This window comes from Mauremys reevesii, linkage group 26 (assembly GCF_016161935.1).
Source record: "Mauremys reevesii isolate NIE-2019 linkage group 26, ASM1616193v1, whole genome shotgun sequence".
Classification (NCBI taxonomy): domain Eukaryota; kingdom Metazoa; phylum Chordata; order Testudines; family Geoemydidae; genus Mauremys; species Mauremys reevesii.
Window position 1 is genome coordinate 4,247,276 of NC_052648.1, and position 21,845 is coordinate 4,269,120.

General features: G+C 44.9%; 2 protein-coding genes across 11 annotated transcripts in view; both read left to right on the top strand.

Moving 5' to 3' along the window:
• LOC120391518 (calcium/calmodulin-dependent protein kinase type IV-like) overlaps positions 1–16,046 on the top strand; it is a 39,958-nt gene extending 23,912 nt beyond the window's left edge. Inside the window, exons 6-12 of the mRNA XM_039515188.1 lie at positions 3,624–3,714; positions 5,477–5,551; positions 7,571–7,646; positions 9,770–9,896; positions 11,859–12,011; positions 13,501–14,184; positions 15,892–16,046. Coding sequence (XP_039371122.1) covers positions 3,624–3,714; positions 5,477–5,551; positions 7,571–7,646; positions 9,770–9,896; positions 11,859–12,011; positions 13,501–13,782 — 804 coding nt within the window. The 3' untranslated portion in view covers positions 13,783–14,184; positions 15,892–16,046. The remainder of the gene's footprint in view (positions 1–3,623; positions 3,715–5,476; positions 5,552–7,570; positions 7,647–9,769; positions 9,897–11,858; positions 12,012–13,500; positions 14,185–15,891) is intronic.
• Positions 16,047–18,356: 2,310 nt separating this feature from the next.
• Positions 18,357–21,845, top strand: part of PWWP3A (PWWP domain containing 3A, DNA repair factor) — a 28,360-nt gene continuing 24,871 nt past the window's right edge. The window contains exons 1-3 of one of the 10 annotated variants that reach the window (XM_039515714.1): positions 18,357–18,422; positions 19,885–19,926; positions 20,601–20,721. In XM_039515714.1, coding sequence (XP_039371648.1) covers positions 20,665–20,721 — 57 coding nt within the window. In that variant the 5' untranslated portion in view covers positions 18,357–18,422; positions 19,885–19,926; positions 20,601–20,664. Of the gene's footprint in view, positions 18,423–18,542; positions 18,679–18,721; positions 18,771–18,842; positions 19,484–19,884; positions 19,927–20,600; positions 20,722–21,845 lie in introns of those variants that run through there. The other 9 variants (XM_039515720.1, XM_039515722.1, XM_039515715.1 and 6 more) reach the window with 9 other exon arrangements.

Consider the following 21,845-nt stretch of genomic DNA (forward strand, 5'->3'; position numbering starts at 1 on the left):
TTCCCTGTGTGACCTTGGCCAAGTCACTTAGCTGTGCCTTGGTTCCTTTAGCTGTAGACTGGAGACGATGATACTTCAGTTCTCCCACCCTTTGCCTGGTCTATTTAGGTTAAACTCTTTCAAGCGGGGACTGTCTCTCACTCTGTGTCTGTACAGTACAATGGGGCCTATAGGCTCTAAGGTAATGTAAATGAAATATTATGCATATTTAAGGCATTTTGCTTAAGACGCCGGTCTCATAAACCTGCTGCCAAATGGCATAAGAAAGGAGTTGGTCTCTGAGTACCCGAGAGAACAGCTGCAGCTTGACTTTTGTTCTGTTAACTGGTGGCCCCTTCCCGGCCTTTCTGAGGTCACCCGTCTCGGGGATCAGCAGTCTGCAAAATGAAGAGCACAGCAGCAGTGCCGCAGGTTCAAGCATAATTACAAGGGAGGCCTGTACCCTGTGTTTGTGGAGGAAAGAGAAATCTGGATGCCTCCCCATTGTAGTGGAGGGAAATGCCATGTACTCAGAACACAGCCCAGCTAGGACCCCTGCATATAAAACAGAGGGGCTCCTTTCTTTATCCTGCCTCCGCGACTTCCCTAGCGGGGAAGCTTATACGTCAAAGCAAGATCTTTCCGACTGCCAGCACTACGAGCCTAACCTGGCCTCTAAAAATAAAGCTGCGTGCCCTTGGCCTCAGGCATTGTCTCCTGCCATCGTCAATGATACACGTTCCGGAATCGGAATTTAGCTGGCCGCTGGGCTGTTGATGCACAAGGCAAGCAAGATCAGAGCTCGCGCTCCCACCGTCCACTACTGGATATGGGATCCTCTACCCCAGTCCCGCCTCCATGTCACTTACCCCACAGATGCTGTATTTGCTCCTCCTTCACCTGTTAGGTTCACTCCCTCTGGGGCACCTGGCACTGGCCACTGTCAGTAGACAGGACACTGGGCTAGATGGACCTTTGGTCTGACCCGGTACGGCCTTTCTTATGTTCTTAAGGTGCCATCATTACAGGGTCTCTTTAATGGGACTGTTTCTGTGCTGACCACTGGGGCAAAGGGGGAACCCATCAAAATGGTTTTGGGAGGGTGGGGTGGCCCTAGATATGCTCAAACTGCCCCGGGGGCTGGTTATTAGATCAATGAGTGGGGACTTAGGCTTTGGGGCAAGGCTGTCATCACCGGGCGTGTTTCTAGCAAGCGCTGTCAGTCTTCACAAACAAGTTTACCACAGCCGCAAAATCTGCCAAACTGTGTTTTTGTGCAACTGAAAAATCCCCGCAACTCACAAAGGAACCCACGATGCATTGTTCGGAGGAGCTGCCTCTTCAGATCTGTGCTCTGGAGAGGATCAAAGAGACAGAGAGAAAATACCTCGGATTTGTATCAGGAAGGTCACTGTTTCTCCACATGAAAGGTTAGCTGAAGAGAGTCTCTATGGCAACAGAGGGTTTAAAAATGGAAGCTCGTAACAGAAAATCTCCTGTGTGGAAATTGCACCTCCGTCCATGTAGGCAGGGAGAGAGCAACGATGTACCCAGGAGTACGGTGTCCAGCAAAGGGGGTTTTAAGGAAATAATTGGGATTTGGGGATCTCTAGGCGCTCTGCATCACACAGCAAACCGGGGCAACATGCTGCAGCTCCCCAGATGTGCTCATCCCTGCCCTTTAATAAAGAAAGCTGATTAGCAGGTCAGGGTTAAGGGGGGAGCCGGTTACTGGAGGGGGGCGGTGGTTTCTGTAAGCTAGCTGTGCTTGGTGGAGGAGCGTTAGATTCCTACAGCTGAGCAGTACAATATAATACAACCGCTGATCAATAGGAGCCGAAGGGAACATTTTCCTCTCCCCATCCACGTAGTTCCGGACACAGCCAAGGTGCCGTTATTCATACTATAGAAGCATCAGATGCTTGGTTGTGTGCTTGGTGCTGCCCGTAGCGGGCGGCAGAGCTTACGCTCCAAACAGGAAGAGAGACCAAGGGGAAGGAAGGGAAACAACTTGCCCATAGTCACATGCTAGGTCGATGGAAGAGCGGGGGGTGGAAGTCGGGTCTCTTGGTATTCGGGGCAGGTTCCCAGCTATTGGGCCCTAAGATCTACTCATTGATAGTGTGGTTTGCGTTCTGCCTCCTCTGCTCTCATCTTAGGCCCCTCTCGTTCCTCCATATCCTCTCTTCTCCTTGCTCGCTTTGGCTCCTTTTCCCACTCTCATACATCCACTTTCCTGCAAGCCACCCGCTAGTTCTCAAAGACCCTCCCGCAGCTCCGTCCAGTCACTTATAACTGTTAGATACGTGCCAGGCACAATATCTACTTCAGCAACTACAGGGTGACTGATCTCTGTGTCTGTGGCATATGGATTAACACCAGGTGACCGGTGTGTTCCTGTTGACTAGGAGTGCTTGGGTGCAGACAAAGCATGATCCATTGTTGCAAGAGAGTTCTAATCTTCAGCTGTCTTTGTCTGCCGAGAACTCTGTCTAGAACTGAACAAAGACTGGGGCCTGATTTTCGTCCTTTTACACTGCCAGAGCCATGTAAGGGAGTAAGGCCCTATGTGATTTGGATAGTTCTGTCTATGGAATCTCATACTCTGTTTAATACAAACTAAGCAGTGTGGTAAGGAAATCTAAGTGAGTATTTTGTCATTCTTCAAGACACAAATCTTCCTTTGCAAAGTCTTCATAGGTTGATCTCCTCAATGAAGACATTCTCTGTGACCGCTTGTATATGAACTGATGAGCTGTGTCTGAATCAGACTGCAAATTCACAACCGGGGCATTGGGACGGATCCCGCTCTGGTGTAAACTGGCATAACTCTATTGATTTCAGTGGAGCTACTCCAATTTACACCACCTGGAGATCTGGCTACTGTCTTTTGATATGTGTCTACAAAGAACCAGGGTCCATCACTTGGGGCAATCACAGTACAGTTAGCTAAGTCTCACGCTCTTGATACAGCGTAGAGGCTTCCAAACCGGTTATGCGCCTCCATGACATTCTATCCTAAACCAAGTCTGGCGTGTTCTGGGGACAAGTGTCTGTTGATGTCATCCAGCCATCGGAGTTGAGGTTTTCCACCGGGTCTTTTCCATCCTCCTTTCTTTGGGTCAAAGTCAAAGAGGATTCGTGCCGGAAGTTGATGGGCATTCGGAATGGATAACCATGCCATCTTAGAGGGAGCTGGGCAACGGTTTGAGGGGGTTGGAAAACTGAGCTCGCCATTCAACTTGAGTTCATGCCGTTTGATGTTACCAGTCATTCAGCAATGCTTCCCGGTCACGCTATAAAGCATGAATGGTGATTTGTAAGTAATTAGCTTATAAATGGCGAATACCAGTAGCAGTGTAATTACACTGGACAAAAACCAAGGACCAGATACCCTTATTGACACTGAATGATACCTTATTCCTGGTGCCATGGATGTCAGTGGAATGAGACATCACTTGTAGAGAAAATTGCAACTCGATGTGAATAAAGGTATCAGAATCGGGCCCTGAGCGAACTCTCCAGGGTTTGGCTCGACATAATTAATACTCTGAACGCTGCTGTTTTATCAGTTATCATCCCTGCATTTTGTCTGAACTGGGGTTGGCTTTTTCTCCCCCGCTTCACATTCTCTGTCTCTCCAGTATTTGCATGAAAATGGAGTCGTCCACCGTGATCTGAAACCAGAGAATCTCCTGTATGCAGACCTTTCCCCAGATGCTCCTCTCAAAATCGGTATGTCTGGGGGCAAGCAGCAGAGTTTGGGTTTCCTGTGCCAAGGCAGCTACCATCCATGGCGAGGGCCCAGACCCACAGGGAGTGGGAATTTGGTTCTTGATTTCAGTGGGCTAGAATAGACTATACTCCTTCAGTCTGCTCTGAGTAAGGGGGTGGTGTGGAACTGCATTGTCCCAGGAGCAGATGAGAGAAAAAGGGTAGAATGACCCCATTGACGTCCATAGTGAAACTCCCATTAGCCTCAATGGGGCGGATTTCACCCTGAATTGTGACTCAGGTCCTTCCCAGCTTTCCCCTTTACTCTAGGGAGGCTGGAAGTTACTTCCCCCTTTTCATGGCTGGGATAGTAACAATTCAGTCTGGGATTCTCCAAGGAGCCTATGGGAATTAGGCACTCACATCCCAGTGAATTCGTAACTCCCTTAAACTGAGGCTAGGACATTCAAAGAAGCCTATCAGCTGAAATCCCCGTGCTGGCTGTGGAGCATGCCACGGTACCGTTGCCCCTTTGGCGTGAGCGATTAGCCAATATTTGGGGCCTTGCTGGGTTGTTTACAGGAGGAAGAGAGATCGACACTACGAGTCGAGTCTATTCTTGGCTGTAATCTTATTTGCAAAAAAATTGCACAGACAGACCTGTCTCCCTGATCACAATAGAAACTAACAGCAGGCAGTTTCCTTGCTCAGAAATCCCCGAGTCTGCCCCTCCAATGAGCTCTGTGCCCAAGAATCTCCATCTCAGGGTCATGCTCACCATTCTTCTCTTTCTGTCTCTCAGGAATTGTCTGCACTTGAAAGTTGTTTTGGATTAACCCGAGTTTTTTGGGGGAAAAAGTGTCTTGTACCTACATGCAAAAGATTTCTTTACAGTCATCTGATGTTTCAACCCACACTAATGAACCCACTGGGGAAATGAGTTTGCTGACATTGGGGATGAGTTTTCCATCCCTGTCCTGAATCCACACCTGGCAGTCCTCCCTCTGGATCCCACACTGCTTGGCTGACTATCTGTGTCAACCAGTCTGCTTACTGTGTGTCCTCTACTGCTCTGGGGTCACTTTGACTGGATGTCACCTCCCCCATTTAAATCCTGGCTTATTAAAGCCAATTGAAGGCAGGGATGCAATGAGAGAAATTAATGGGAATTCTTCAGTTTGACCCCAAGTCTCAGAATTCCAGTGCCTTCTGGTAGCTATCCCGCAACATGCCGTGAGGAAAAATCCGAGAATGCACCAAGCCCAGCTGAGATGCGTGGGATATCCGCCCAGGCTACTGAGTGCTGATTTCAAAACAGCCCACCACTGTGTGGACATGCTGATCCCAAAGGGGAGTAGCTTAGCCTAGGATAACAAGGTGTGGTGGATGTGCTGCTTGCGCAACCATTGTTCCGGATCACTTCATGCGGATAAAAATTCCCCAAACCAACTTTCAAGTATGGATGAGCCCTCGTACACACAGGTTGCAAAACCAGTGTGGTAGCCTGGGCAACCAGGACAACTCCTGTTAGCTCATCTGGGTTAGCTCTGCTGAGGAGTGGCTGGGCAGTTTAGTGCCTCCTGTGGTAGCCTCCATCGTCTGCAGATGTTTTGCTACATAAAGGGGCTGAATTGCTCCTTCCACTGAAAGAAGGCTGCTCGGCACACCCAGTTGGCTTTAACAAGGGCTGTGATTGTCTAGGATCAAAGACCTGAGCCTGACGGCAGCCACTGGACACCTGTCAGCGTAACAGTCCCTTTTCTGCCCATCTGGTCCCTTACAGGTGATTTTGGATTGTCCAAGATAGTGGATGAGCAGGACACCATGAAGACTGTTTGTGGTACTCCAGGATATTGCGGTAAGTGGCTGAGTGTGAAGGAATCGCATAGTGGGGAGCTTGTGGAGGTGGGAGCGGAGAGGGAATGTATCTTTGCATGTTTTGATGGACAGAAACCCCTAAGGGTTTGTCTTCATTGCACAGGGGGTTTTCCCAAACCCCCACTACTGTCCACACAGAAAACCCTCTGACCTGGAGGTGCTTTAAGCCCAGGCTATTTTACCCATCTTGGGAGGGAGGGGGAGATTACAGCCTGGACTCTGCTGTAATTCAGGCCTCAACCCACCCGGTTTGCAGTTAGGATGCAGTCTCCCATGCCTCCCCCAAGTTCTCCCTGGGGAGGGCAGACACCTTCTCTCACAATTGGCACAATGGACTGGGAATGAATCGTAGAACAATCGTAGAATCAAAGAACCAAGGGTTACGCCTCCAGCAGGGGTGGCTCTGGACATTGTCCCGCCCCAAGCACGGAGGGTCCGCTGGTCCTGCGGCTTCGGCGGACCTCTGCGGACTGCCCGCTGAAGCCGCGGGACCAGAGGACCCTCCGCAGGCACCAAAAGGTAGGGCACTTGGAGCTAGGGTTAGGGTTCCTATGGATAGGGCACTTGGAGCTAGGGTTAGGGTTCCTATGGGTAGGGCACTTGGAGCTAGGGTTAGGGTTCCTAAGGGTAGGGCACTTGGAGCTAGGATTAGGGTTCCTATGGGTAGGGCTTCCCGCCCTAGGGTTAGGGTTCCTATGGGTAGTGCACTTGGAGTTAGGCTTAGGGTTCCTATGGGTAGTGCACTTGGAGCTAGGGTTAGGGTTCCTATGGGTAGGGCACTTGGAGCTAGGGTTAGGGTTCCTATGGGTAGGGCACTTGGAGCTAGGGTTGGGGTTCCTATGGGAAGGGCACTTGGAGCTAGGGTTAGGGTTCCTATGGGTAGGTACTTCATCTTTCTGTGCCTCAGTTTCCCATATCTCTAATATGGTTGTTAACTGCCTTGAAATCTTCAGCTGACAATGTTCTACAGAAGTGCAAATTTATTTGTAGGCTTTATTTAAAATATTGTTGTTCAAGCCACTTATTTCCTCTTTGCTTCTTACTGATCTTGTTTACGGTGACCAGATGTCCTGATTTTATAGGGACAGTCCCCATTTTTGGGACTTTTTCTTATACAGGCTCCTATTACTCCCCACCCCCTGTCCCGAATCTTCACATTTGCTGTCTGGTCACCCTAATCTTGGTCCACAAGATCTAGATGATTCTGCTTTTCTGTATAACCAGTTTTTAATATGCTTCATTCTTCCTGTACATTGTCTAGAAAGATGCTGTCTTATCTGTATTCTAACCTCTGCAAGGGAATGTTTAAATCCCAGCAGCAAATCATGTTTTTTCATTGACACTTATTTTTTAGTTCCTTGAAACCAATTCTCTTCATATTAGGGTTATAAAAGATCCTTAAAACCTGAGTTTTGGGCCTAAATTACTCTCTTTAACGGAAATGGCTTGAAGCAGGAAGTTAGCTCAAAAAGTGAGATTTCAGTACACAGTCACTCCTTTGAGCTGGTAAAGGCACGATGTAAACATGACATTGTTTTGGAATTTTCATCTGCAATATTTAGCAGCTGATAAAACACCTATTAAGTGCAGCAGACGGACCCATTTCTGGGAGAGACATTAACACACGGCTGTTTGTCTCTGGAGTAACCCTAGTGCTCTATGGCCTTGCTCTGGATTTACACCAATGTATCTGAGAAGGGAGGGAAGTGCAATGGTTAGGGCTCTGGCCTAGGACTGGGGAAACGTGGATGTAATTCCCTTCTCTGCCACAGACTTCCGCTATGTGGCCCTGGGCAAGTCACTTAGCCTCTTTGTGCCTCAGTTCCCTATCAGTAAAATGGATACAATAGCACTGCCCTGCCCCACCCAGGGAACTGTGAAGCACTCGGGTGCTGTGGTGATGGGAGCTATATAAATAATCTAGATAGCAGAATTTGATCCTCGGGTTGTTGACAGATGCCTCCTGCTGGCATATTTTAACTGTGAATTATGCTTTCAGCACCTGAAATTCTCCATGGCTGTCCATATGGACCCGAAGTGGATATGTGGTCTGTGGGTGTCATAACGTATATACTGTGAGTAATGCTGAAAATCTCTGACAGCAGCCCACGCCCCCACATCTTTGCTGCTTTTTTCAACCACTGTCCCTAAGCAGAGAAGCACTGACTCATCTTAACTCCATCTGCAAACACGTCTGGTGTTTTCACCAATCTGCTCCAGGGCCTACCACGCAGCTCATGTTAATTACACGTCTAGTCCATGCATCCCTTACAAGAATGAGGACTTCCATGAGGACTCCCATTAACGAGAACTGGACTCAGGGTTGGCAATCTAAGCCCTTAGCATCTACCAAGTGAACAATCTTTATGCTCGTTGGACTCGTTTAACCCCTTAGTCACAGCAGTGAGCTGTTAACTCTAACAAGTTCTCTCATTGGCCAGGATCTTCAAAGGTACTTACTTCCCTTCCATTGGGAGTTAGACACCTAAATACTTTTGAACATCCGGACCTTTGACTTAACTCGTGGGAGCATTCTCACTGGTTTGAGAAATGGGCTCACAATCTGGCCCTTTGTTTTCAGGTCATAAAAATAAGTCATACTAAGAAGAGGGAGAGAGAAATATATATGGCTTATTGAGAGATGGCTGTCTGTTTTATGGTATATCATGATTTTTTACCAGGGTCTTTGATCACGAATGTCTGATTTTCTAAAAGCCTTCAATCACCCAATTTCTTTCTCAAGCCTCGTTCTGCTGCAAGTGACTCTGTCCTCTTTATTTTCTGAGCGATGGCTACACCCAGTAATATAGATTCCCTTATTGGAACCCTTCTTTTAAAAAATGTCAATTACTGGCCAACTTTGAACTGATGGGGCCCTGCAGGCATGTTGTAAACATGGCTGGAGAAAGCAGATATCTTCTGACTGGCTGAACTTCATAGCACAGACAGTAAGTGCCAGCTGATAAATGAGCTTCCATCACTGGATGGATGAAGATTTGAACAGTCCCTACTGCTATCATCTGCTATTAGCTGAGTACTGTTTCTTTCTTTCTTTCTTTCTTTCTTTCTTTCTTTCTTTTTAATAACTTTAGTTAGTTAGTTAACTTCTTATTAATGCCCCAGGAGGATTTCTCGCTTATTCGTTTTTTCTACAACTTTACGAGTCTTTTTAAAACTCTGAACCCTAGACAGTTATACGCTACCACACTTATTTACAATGAGTAGAACTTTACTTTGCTACTAGTCTCACTGAAATCAGTGGGCTGGATTCTGTTACTCCAAAGTAAGTGGATGAGAGAGAAAACAAATCACATGTGACAATGTGGAAGCTGATCATCATAACTATTTGGAATAACTATATCGCAGTTTCTACCCATGTGGAAACTCTGTTCCAGAAAAAAAGTTACTCCACTTTAAAAAGAATTTGGAATAGCTATGTTGGTCAATTTCCCCCATGTAGACAAGACCTTGGTCAGATCACTTACTGTACGACTGGCAGGTGCTTGGAATGTAATGTTTTACATCCACTTTACACTCACTACGCCCTAATGTAGATAACAGCATAAGGTACAGGACAACTGAGAATTGAGACCATTTTTTAGGTTTAAAATGTTCCTTGGACAAGTTCAGATTTGTTGCCACGGTGTAAATCCAGAGTAGCTCCACTGACTGGAGTAGAATTGTCCTAATTTGTACTGGTATAACCCTGAGCTGCAAAATTTTATCCACCTCTTTCCAAAATGATCGTTCTCTCTTGCCCTATTTGGAATGTGCACGGTATTACTGGCCGTGAATTTCTACATGCTTGCAAAACTAACAGATGCTCAGTAAGAGGCAGAAGCTCTCATGATTGTTCTTATAGGTTCCTTTCATTGTGCCATATGCGAAAGTGTAGCATGACTCATAGAAATTACAGATGGGGGAAAAGCCCTGTAAAGTAATCCAGTCCATCCGTCATGGCAAATGCAAGATTCTTCCCTACCGGATGTGCTCCAGTGTTTTGTCCACTATCGTTGTCAATGTCCCAGGTAATAGTGCTTCCAGCCCAGATTCACAAAGGATTTTGGGTTCCTAATTTCCATGGAATTCAGTGGAATTCCTTTGTGGATCTAGGCTTCCACCATTTTTCTTGACTGCTCCACAACTCTTACTGGCAGAAATTTTCCCTTTTCTTAATCTTATCCCACTGTGTTTTCAGGCTTTGTGGGTTTGAACCATTTTTTGATCCAAGAGGGGACCAGTACATGTACAGCAGGATACTGAACTGTGACTATGAGTTTGTTTCTCCTTGGTGGGATGAAGTCTCCCTCAATGCCAAGGACTTGGTAAGTTACCCAAGGCCAAAGATGTAGATGCCATGCTATGGAAGAAATTGTGACCTCGGTATTGTAGGTAACATGAGGGGATAGCTTGGCTTCTTATCAGGGAAGAACTTTGTAAGGCCAGGTCTACGCCAAAAACTTTTCGCTCCAGAGTGTGATTTTTATTTTATTTTATTTTATTTTGTGTGTGTGACATTTCCATACTGTAGCCCATAGGGCTAGCTTAGCCTATATTATATTCAGCTGTAATGCAAGGAACATACAGGCCTGTATCCTGGAAGACATTAGCTTAAGCAAGTTCCCATAAGTATAATCCAGTATAGTAGGCCTGTGACTCATAGATAAATGCCCTGACAGTCACCCTTAGATTTTGGGGAACTAGGAATAGTTTGCTCAACAGCAGGAGCTGGAACCTAACTGTGCACAAACACTGAAGTGATACTGGGCTTGGATGTTTTAGGATAGCGTCGTTGGCAGATGTTTAACCACAAATTTGCTTGAGCAATAAGTGAGATGTATGATAATGAGTTAAATGGCTTTACTGTGTATGCATATGATACGTTAACCTATAGGATAAGTGCACCCCAGTAGTACCAGGGTGAGGAAGTTAGATTTGGACACGAGCATTAAAATGAACCTTCAGGATAGTGCGCAGGCCCTAGGATAGGGCAGACCACCATGTGGAGGGGGGTTGGACCCTTCCGCTCTATTGTTATCTGCCATCAGTGTTAGGCATTGAGGAACCTGGACCACTGGACTCGTTCAGCATGCCAGAGACAGGGCTGGCCCCACGGTCGGCTTTATGACCCGCAGGGCCCGATTCTGGGGAATCGGGTGAATCGGCTTAAAGCCAGCCCTGGCTGGCCCTTTGTCTCTTACCATCAGGTCCTCAAGGAAGGGCACACGTGTGCAAGTCTGAGAGCATGTGCAAAGAATGACACCCCAGATACTCCCCAACACTGTGTTATTCCCAGCTCTTTTCTGTGGTTTGGAGCTTTTCTGGCTTTACTATTGATCTTAATAAAAATCACTACGGCTGTGTTTTGCCCTCCGTCTAAGTGTCACGCCGAGGTTCCCTACGAGATAGCGAACTCATGGGTTTTAGTTCTGTGTAGCCTGATTCTTAGCCCTCAGCCAGTCCTATCCGCGGCTCTGCTAGGCCCTTGTTGTGAGACCTTGCACACATCTCCCCCTGCCCAATCTCCAAAATGAGGGAGGTAATGCTTTATTAAACATTTGAGATCTCTGGGTGAAAAGCTCTCTGTTTTGTTATAGCTGTTATTCAATAATAATCATACAAACCAGATTTGCAGAGTGAAGTGCAATAGTGAAGTACTAATGTCTTGAAAAGTACATAAGTGACTCCATTTAGCAGTCTTTCCAATCTCACAAAGTACAATGGATAGCCAAAAAAAAAAGACAATGGATGAGCCTGATCAAATGACAGCAAAGGATGACAGGAATCAATCTAAAGTTAAAACTCTCGCTGTTTCCAGCAACAAAATATAAATTAAAACCATTCAGATCAGCATTATCAATGAATGATTATCATCCACTGTCAACTGATAATATTAAAATGCTTTACGATCAATCCATTTGTAAAAAATGCAGGAACGCAGGATTTGCCAAACCAAAACAGACCAATGGTCCACCTGAATTTTCTTTCCTGTGTCTGGCCCCAATTCAGGAAAGCACGGAGCATGTGATTTAAGAACTGGGGCCTCTGACCATGCTCAGTACTTTATAGGAAAACTGTCCCTCTGATATGTTTACTTTTGCTATACTCTACAATGGGATAAATTCTGCTTGACTTATGCTGGTGATCATTCTGTGCCCTACAGCAAGAAGATGCATCCCCTTGTAATTGCATTCCCCATCGCCGGACTGCGGATGACATTAATGATAAATTTCCAATTCCTTTTGAACAAACATATTTAAACTTACTTGTTTGAAATCTGGCTGCAGGTTCAAAAACTGATAGTCTTGGACCCACAGAAGAGGCTAACAGTACATCAAGCACTGGAACACCCCTGGGTCACGGGCAAAGCAGCTAAATTTGCTCATATGGATAGCACACAAAAGAAACTGCAAGAGTTTAATGCCCGGCGGAAACTGAAGGTAACGTTACAGAGCCTTGCTGTTAATCATTCTGGTATATTTCTTATTTCCCTTTTACATAGACTGTACAAATTGTCACTGCTAACCAGATCTACTATCGTCAGCTCTTCAGAATGCAGTGGTTTTAGTTAAGAAACACTTGAGATTTGTCTACACTTTCAAGCTGATGTGGATTATGATAGGGTATGAATATACAGCCCAAGAGCTATTCCAAAATAACTCCGCGTGTAGACAAACATTAATTAAAATGTTACAGTTTTGGTGGGGACTGGATGACTCAGGGAACTGGGAAAAGGATAGGAAGCTTTTTGTGTCTGAGGCTGTTTCCACTGCCAAAAAGAGGACTGTTGTTACGTCGTTAGCTATCACAGTGTAAAATTCTGGTGAGGACCAGGCACGGGTAGTTTCTACCTTGATGTGGCTAGTTGAAATAAACCCCAGTGAGGGGTATAGTGTTTGGTCTCTGCTAGCTACGCTGAGGTAAGAACTGCCTGTGCTCTGTCTTCACTGGGATTTTACATTGCAATTGCTAACATGATGTGAAAACACACCTTTTTTTTTTACTCTGGAGACATAGCCTATGGCATCACTTCAAATCTATCTCACAGTCAGTGCAAGCTGGTGTCTCTTTGGTGGCCTGTGTGAAACGAACCAGAGGTCTCAGTCCATCCCTAGTGGATGGATGTTGCCACAACAAACACTGGCCCCCTTGTTAGCCCAGATACCAAGGAATGAATGGCCCATGGAAACTGATCTCTTTCCTCTGGAGGGGAGGGGTATGTCTCCAAATCAGGACTTACACTGGGGAAACTGATACTGACCATGTTCAATCTGTTCGAGAGAGACTGAAGTCCTCTGTCTATCCAGGGCTGTTGCTCCAGAACCTTCCTCTGACACTAAATTCACTCTAGGAACTTAGATGAACAGATTACTTTTTTAAAACCCCAGTTTTACTAATAAAAACATTGTAAGTCTTTTAATTGTATTTATTTTTATGACTTATAGATGCACATTAGGGCCTCAATCCTGCAAAGATTCATGCTTGTAACTGTACCCAGATGGGTAGGCCAACTGACTTTGAACTTACATACGCATTAAGTTTTGCAGGGTTGGTGCCTAGGGATACACTTTAATACAATATAAAATACATTTAATTGGAAAATTTTAATACAAATAAAATAAAATAAATCCCTATGGTTGGCCTAACATGATTTGATCTCTTGTAAGAATACATTGGTCTCAGATCTAAGCTATTCATTATCCTTCCTTAGAACCAAGAAGTATATGTCATTTCATCCCACTGGCCCTATTGAAGAACCAAGGTTATTTTGTCAAGGGTTTTTTATTTTATCAACGCAGGCCTGGGAACCATTACAGCCATTTCATGTAGCATCAGAGTGTTTCTGAACTTACATCCAAGTAGCAAATCTCTGAAATGCATCCTTGCACCACTGCTGTTCATTAACTCCTCGTGTTTGTTTTTAAATAGGCTGCAATGAAAGCTGTAGTCGCTTCTAGCCGTCTAGGTAACCACGGGCATCATGACAGCTCCAGAAATGGACGTACTCATGAAGGTACCAAAGAACCGTGCCTGGCTCAGGGAGCTGAGAACTCCTGTCTTCAAGACAATCCTGATAGCTCTTCCATGGCCAGCCGGCCAGAATCCAGCACAACAGGTCCCTCGGCAAAGGCAGAGAACCTGGAAGCTTTCCAAAGTGATTGCCCTGCAGCTCCCAAGGTTGCGTTTAATGGGGCCAGCTGTGAAAGTTAGTTATAAATATGGCTGACGGCTCTTAACAACTTTAACTAAACAATATCCCATGACTCTTGGCCACAGCCATATGGAGAGGAGTAGGCAGAAGAAGACCGAGCAATGGGAGGAGCATCTGAGAAATTATTGGAAACTGGGACTTTGAATAATACATAGCATGTAGTAGATGTGCTTTGATAAGCACTTGGTCTCTCATGTGACGCATCCTTATTTAATGTCCTGTCTCCAGTACAATTGTAACTGGTGGCTGTGTATGTGGATGTCTGTATGGACCAACCTAGCAAGTCAAAGCTGGCAAGTTGAACTTTCAACAATCTATTCATGGCCACCTTGTCTATGGCATATGAAAGAGGAGCAAACAGCAGACAGAGGCATTTTTACCTTCCCTACAAAAGAAATTAGGTTATCTTCATGGCTTGCTTTGTAATTTAATGTAAATAATCCTCTTAGGTATATTTAATGAGGGAAGACGGTGAAACTATGTTATCTCTATTATTATTGTTGTTAAATCTTCAAGGCCCAACTGTGGGATATTTTAGGTAGGGTTGGGAGACACATCTGGACCAAGACATTTGATGCCATACAAAGAAATAGTACTTGCCCCGTTTAATTTGTGCTTCAATTACACTCCAGTTTCAGTTGCTTTTAAGAAGTTCAGTCTTGTGCTACGGACAACAATGCAGATCACATGGTTCTTAATAGCAGAGGCCACTGGCCTTTGCATTTGCTTTCTAAGCCACAATTTACACAGTTAATTCTAACGATGAACAATGCAAATATTTCTACTGAGCATCCTAAAGACTTTCTTTGTAACATGCAAGAAGTGCTTTTGTTTCTGGGTATCCTGCATTGGAGACAATGTCTTTGTACAGCATAATATTGTTTCGGTTTTTTTAAGGTTATTGAAATCAATTGATAGAGTGTTGGGGAAAAATCCCAGTTAGCATTTTTGGCGCAATTATACACCATACTGCTGGGTAACCATTCAGAGGCATCAACTCAGTGAAAAGCAATTTTAGAAATATATAACCTGTTTGGGACTATGAGTTGTCATTCAGTCAGATCACTCTCTATAGATTCAGTCTCAAAACTTGTAAACTGGCATAGCTCCATTTAAGTTAATGGAGCTACACTGATTTACACCAACGTAAAGGAGCTGGCCAAAGTGTGCAACAATGGGCTCCTGGCAGACAATCTCAATCGAAAGAGATTGAAATGTGTAAATAAGGTTCATTTTTGATACTTTGTATGTACAGTTCAGAATCTGATAACTAAGGGCTCACAAATAAAACTTACATTTACATTTAGGCTAAGCATTTAGTGTTGCTGATGCAAAATCTAAAAGGGAATAGAGAGCAAGTCAGAACTATAAAACAAAGTCAAATGATTTTCAGATTTATTCACAGCACAAGTAGAAATTGGAAAGATGATGCATAAGGGTTTATAAGGACATTTTTTTTATTTGTGTATGGAGCGTTTTGATGTGAAACAAAAAATGTAGTGGGGAGAGATTAAGTCCTAGAGGTTTACTGATTGGAAAAGTACTAGTTCTAGGCTAGAGAAGTGCTTCTCTAATTAATAGTTATTTCTTAGATGGGATAGCATGCATCTGAGGAGATGTGTTAGAAGGATATCAGTTTGGATGCAGAGAATAGTCTGGGAAGAATAGAATATGGGATCTTGAAAACAGCTGATGTCAAACTAATGCAGATTATATTGTTACGGTGAGATCAATGACAGAATCTGAAAGGAAAACAGGGTTGTTGTTTTTTAATGAATGTAGGGCTTGATTTCAGAGTGCTGAACATGCTGGCCCTGATCTTGCAAAACTCTTACGATTAAATCATCTCATCATCAAAGTCAATGGGAGTCAGGACTTCACCTTTAAACGTTGCTTTGCTTAACTGGACTTCAGTGGGGCCACAAATGCTTAAAGTTAAGCACAAGCTTAAATGTTTTACAGATCAGGACCAGAGAGCCTAGTGCACCCTGAAGGCTCAAGCCCATCACGCCAACATAGCCCATAAAGCTTAGGGTCCAACCCAGTGAATTGCTAAATAACTACTGGGTTGACTTTAATGTCAGTTGAGGGCGCTCTTTATTTTGCAGGATGAACTACCAAAAAAAAAAGATAGTCTGGGAACACTGAATAACAAAGGATATTGCAACGATAGACGGAACCATGGGAAAATACTACGCAAAAAATAAAAATCTATCATTTCAAAAAAGAATTATTCTGTAAATAATGATAGCTTAAAGGTAGAGAAAATGTACTCCCTGGAATAAACCTAACTAGTAACTAGAACGTACAGCTTTGTTCTGTAGATATGTTTTAATAATAATTTACAAATTCAGTTAAGTGTTAACATTTTCAGTGTTATAAGTATTTATAAAAGTATCAATAAATATTAATCATTATAACACATGGATCCTCTGTGTTTACTGCTGAGCTGTCAGACAGAGGGGAAGGTTAGGGGATTGTGGTGCTCATCTGATAGGGACAAATAATTCTCAGCTGATCGCGTTTTTACATGGTTGCCTGAATCCATCTTCACATAACAGACTTTCAGGCCTCAGGAAACTGAATACTACATCTAGGACCTAGGTTTTTAAGGGCTTCTATTACCTGGCTTCTGTTTGACTGGAAGATAAAGGGACAGGATTCTCAGCCTGATTTTCATTTACATGAAGGCTCCTTAGTGTAATAAGAATCTGCCTTTCCAAGTAGGCCATCTATTACCCAAGTTAAGCCTGCAAAATATAGTCAAGGTCCAGACTAAAGAGAAAATAATAAAAATAATAATGATAAAAAGTAAATAAAAAGATTTTGGGATCTGTTTAAAAATGTCTGGTGGTCCAGATTTGGCCCGTGGTCCGCCTATCAACTACTCCTGTGCTAGGCTGTCATCCCATTGAGACTGCTCTAAAATGTACGACTTTAGACCCAGACCTGAAGAAGAGCTCTGTGTAAGCTGGAAAACTTCTTTCACCAATAGAAGTTGGTCCAGTAAAAGAGATTACCTCACCCATCTTGCCTCCCCACCCAGCACAGATATAGCAACACTCCAGTGACTTAGGCTTGACAAAACAATGGCTCCCTAGGCTGTCTTTTGTTTATTTTTTTCATACTATAGCACACTTATAGATTTCCATTAAGTCCCACTGCTAGATGGAGTGAAGATTCTGAACTCTTTAAATGTAGGTTTATAAACCACCCATCCACTCCAAGGTTACCTCTGCTGGAATTAGAGCATGCCTAGCGAGTTCAGACATTAAACTGTTTAGGAACTCAAAACAAAAACAAAAACTACCAACCAATAAAACAAAAACAGTGTAAACTTCAAGGGCTCATGGTAGCAAATGGCCTTTTGTTTTTCCAGGAGTGTCTCAAACTAAAATAGAGCCCCCATACTCACACTCACGCTTCCCTCTGCCCCACTTGACTTGTTTGGTAGTTGGCTCTGATTGTTGCTTTTGTGGATCGTAAAAGATATTTTTCCAAAACTGGGAATAAAGAAAGTGGATTCTGTGAAGATTGCAAAGGATGTAGTTAAGCAGAAAAAGTACTAGCTCAAGTTCTGGCTGGGGCATGATTACACAATGCAAGCCTAAGGGTTGGTTAGTGGGTTGGGCCCTTGTGGCTGCTCTAAGCACGAGTAGCCTGGACTTCTGGCTATAGTCTGTTAATGACGAGCTAGTCAGGAAAACGTTGATGTGTCTAAGCTGAAATGTTCTGTGGGAATGTATTGGGTTTGATGCACTTCTGATAAACCAGAAGCAGAATTCTGATGGAATCCTGCCAACTTGCCTGGGGAGCTTGGGCTTCCAAGGTCTGCAACTCCACATAGCCTGCCACTGGGTCAAGGACCCCAGGGCCTCCAAACTCCCTGACATGGAGCTGGCAGCCTGGAAGTCCTGGGATGGGTTTCCAGGATCACTGGGGCAGTCTCCATCTCAGAGCTGTTCCCTAGCCAGGGACCCTGGAAAAGCCTGGCTGAAAATGCTACATTGGCGCACTGGAATGGGTTCCCTAGGGAGGTGGTGGAATCTCCTTCCTTAGTGGTTTTTAAGGCCCGGCTTGACAAAGCCCTGGCTGGGATGATTTAGTTGGGATTGGTCCTGCTTTGAGCAGGGGGTGGGACTAGATACCTCCTGAGGTCCCTTCCAGCCCTGACAGTTTGTGAGTCTATGAAATTGACATGATTCTTATCAGCTTCCTGGCTGCCCACATAATGTGGGGGGGAGAAGGGGAGGGAAAGACCAATCTGGTCAGTTTCATGAGTGGGGGTGAGGCATGAAACTGACAGGAACAGCGTCGCTTCATGAGTCTATTCCATGGGGAGGCATGAAACTGACTCGGATCGTGCCAATTTCAAGCAGCTGGCAGGATCCCCCCCCCCCCCGCCTATTTCATTGGGTCCCGCCCAGACACGCGGCCGTCACGCCGCCAGGTTGCTATGCCAACTCATGCTGTCACCACAGCAGCAGCCTGGCAGCTCCTTGTCACCCAACCCCCACGCTGCGCTACTGCCCGAAGCTGCGGCCTCACGGCCCGACGCGTTGACATCACACACCATTCACGTCACCAACTTGGGTAGGTGCGTGTGCGCGAGGCGGACCCGGCCCCAAGTCTAGTTCAGGTGAGGCGTAGGGGGGAGGCTCAAGGGGAGGCCGCCTTCTGATTGGCCGCCCGCGCTCCCCCGCCCCCAGGCCCTTTTGCGCGAGGTTGAAAAAGTGACAACTCTCGCGCATGAGCGGGAGTCAAGGCGGTGCGGGGTGGGCGGGGCCGGGCCGGGTCGGGCCGGGCGCGCGCAGACGCCGTTGGGGCGGAGCCAGAACGAGGCTAGATATGGCGGAAGGGGCCGGAGGGCCGGACCCTGCTCTTGTTGACGCGCGGTGAGCGAAGGGGGCGGGGCTGGGTCTCTTCTGACGGGGCGGCTGCGTGCGTAGAGCTCCGTGGTAACGGCGCGGGGGCGCTGCGCGTGCGGGTTGGTCATGGGGGGGGGTTTCTCCAGGTTGTGGGGGTGGGGTAGCGCTTGGGCTCTCCCCGTAGAATGGGCTCGGACAACTCCACCCCTCCTCAGGGGGTGCCCCTGAGCGCCCCCGTTCTCCCACTCACCCCCCTCAGTGGGGGGCTCCTGAGGAATTGGGGGCTGGGACCCTTGTGTAGCGGCGGGGTGGCTCAGACTACTCATTTCTCCTCAGAGGGGGCGCGTGGGCCCCCCCGCCCTGACCCACACAAGGGATCTCGGGGGGGGGGCGCCCCTCTTCCCATTAAGAGTGGGCTGGGCGGTGTGCATAAGACAGACCAGCCCTGTCCCCCCATGGGTGTGTGACAGAGACTTTAAAGGGCCCTCTTGTTTTCTTCCCCTCGCCCCCTGAGCTGTGTGACTTTCTGCCTCTGCGTTCACTTTTCCACGTTAATTTTTATGGGGTGGGTTGGCACTTGGGGGCTGCACTGTAACAGCCTGGCCGGTCTCGTCTGTGTTTGGAACTCGTGATTGCTCAAGTTTTGGGGGTGCCAGATACTGTCCTAGTCTCTCGTTTTGCACATGCCCGTCTGGCACTGATGAGATGTATTTTTGTTGACTGGTGGAATTAACCTTTTTCTGGGCAATAGCCCACGTTTCCCGAAGCAGGTTTTTGGAGGGAGTTAAATGTAACTTGAGTGCAACAAAATTAATGCAAGCTGAATAAAATAGTAAGTGGATATGTCTGGATCATTCTGTGCTAGGGACTAAAGTGGACAGTTCTGGGGACCATAAGTAGGGCAATATTTCTGCACTAACATAACTTATGTAGCAATGATAATTATACCTTTATTGTTCTTGCTAAAACAACGTTATTTATTTAGCACTAACAATGTATCTGTGTTTGAGAGGTAGGAAATGGGATGTTATCTGTATGCAAAGTACAACATTGTCTGGAGAAACGTAACAAAATACAAGGAAGGGAAAACGTTATCTGTAAATATCTCATATTTCGGATTGCAATCGTAAGGGTTTGTCCTGACACTAACAAGGTGACAAGTATGGTCTCTTTAAGTTTTACATTTAAGTACAGTAATTACACTTTACTTTTCACTTAACCTTTCATATGTAGGACCAAAAACCAAGACTTCATGTAAATTACGTCTTCAGCCTTGTAAGTACATGAAGCTTTTTTGGCTCTTAATATGTAATTAACTTTTCATGTCTCAAACATGTAAAACATTCGGAATCTGAAAAATTCACATTCTCTAAATAAGCCTCAAAAAGGGTTGCCAAGTTTGGCATAAGTTACAGGATGTGACAATTCACCTAGATAAACCTGGGAAGCACTTACCCAAATAGTCTAATTTATAGCATTGCAAAATATTTTGTAGAAACATTGATTATCAGAATTTGGTACAAAGTGAATGTTATATCCTTTCCAACTAGCTCAGTGGGCAAACTAGATAAGTACGTTAGTCCCCTCTAGCATGCACTGGACTGCAATGATGATTGAAATATCATTATTTTATTCTCATTTGTAGGTTCACTTTATTAACTAGATTTCTCAATACAACAGGATCACTCTAGCAACCTGAAACACATTGGTGGTGTGTTGCACTAGCCTAAAATGATTTGCACTTCGTGCATTAGTATTAATAGCTATCCTTGATGATAATTCTGGGATATGTATGTACAAAACAATATGGGGGAAACCAACAGAAATTTATAATATAAATAAGCAATAATTATCTAGTATTTTTTTTAAATATTGCATAACTCTTATTTCATAAGGTATATTGAGTTGTAAAAAGACTATGTTACACTTAGAGGTCCATGTAATATCAGTTTTGTTTCAGAATACACTAGGCCTGGCAGTAGTTACCTTGCTCATCCTACATGAAGCACAATCATGACAGATCAAGAATATATCCTATGCAAATGGAAGAACCGTTTATGGCCAGCAAAGGTGAGAGCATTATGGTACCATTTAAATAGGTAGAGGAATGAGGAGAAACTTTGTGGAGGTTCCTACCTTTTCCTGATATCTTGAAGAGAGTGGGAGGGAAGTGTGGGAGAGGGATGCAATCAAAAGCCAAGCAACTTATTCTCCTTGAAACTTCCTATTTGGAGACAACACCAGAAATGAATTCCTTAGGCCTAAAAAATTGGAATTATTGACAGGGACAAATCTTATTTAGAAATTGATTTCCAAGTAAACATGAGGTTGATGATTTGTGTTTTGGTAGCATCTAGGAACCCCAATCCTGGACTTATGTATATGGACCCATTGTATTAAATGATGCACAAACAGAGCCTCCTGCCCCACACAACTTACAGTCTAAGTATAAAATGAGAGAAGAGATGGATACAGACAGATGGGGGGCATACAAGGAAGCAACGAGACAGTATCTGTCTGCATGATAGGCAGTGATCTTAGCACTACCTGTTGTCAGTTTTTTTTCTGTTCCTCACAACAAAGGAGAGTTTTAAAGGAAAATGAGTTAGTTTTGCAAATATTTCCAGGGAGCTTCTCCCAAGCATGAGGGGAAGCATCAGCGGAAGAATGAAGCTTGTTTGAAGCATCAGCGGAAGCTTGTTTGAAAGCTTAGCAAATGGGTGATGGAAACTGACCTCGTGAGCCAAGCAGAGATGGGAGTCTACTTTAATACTGAATGAGAGATGGCAGGTAGAGTGAGGATAGGTCAGGATGGACTTTAAAATGACAAAAAGTAGTTTGTTTGATATGATGGCGAAGAGGGAGCTAGGAAAGTGTTTCTAATTAAGGATGATCCCATGCTGTCAGCAGATTTGTCTTGTAATGTTCACCGGATGGCAAGGAGTTGAAGCCAAATGTAAGCTCTGATAAGACAGAGGGTTTCCCTGCTTATGTTGGAGATGCAGCCTCATTCCCTGTCATACTTTAAAAAATCCTTTTATTGAGGGACGATAACTTTTATATTAACCGAATGTAAAGTTAGTAACATCTACTTGATGTAAAGTATCAATTTACTTACCACTTTCCTGCTTAAACAAGTGAAACACTTAGTTTTGTCACAGTTCATTTTGTTAAATGTATTCATAAGCATGTTC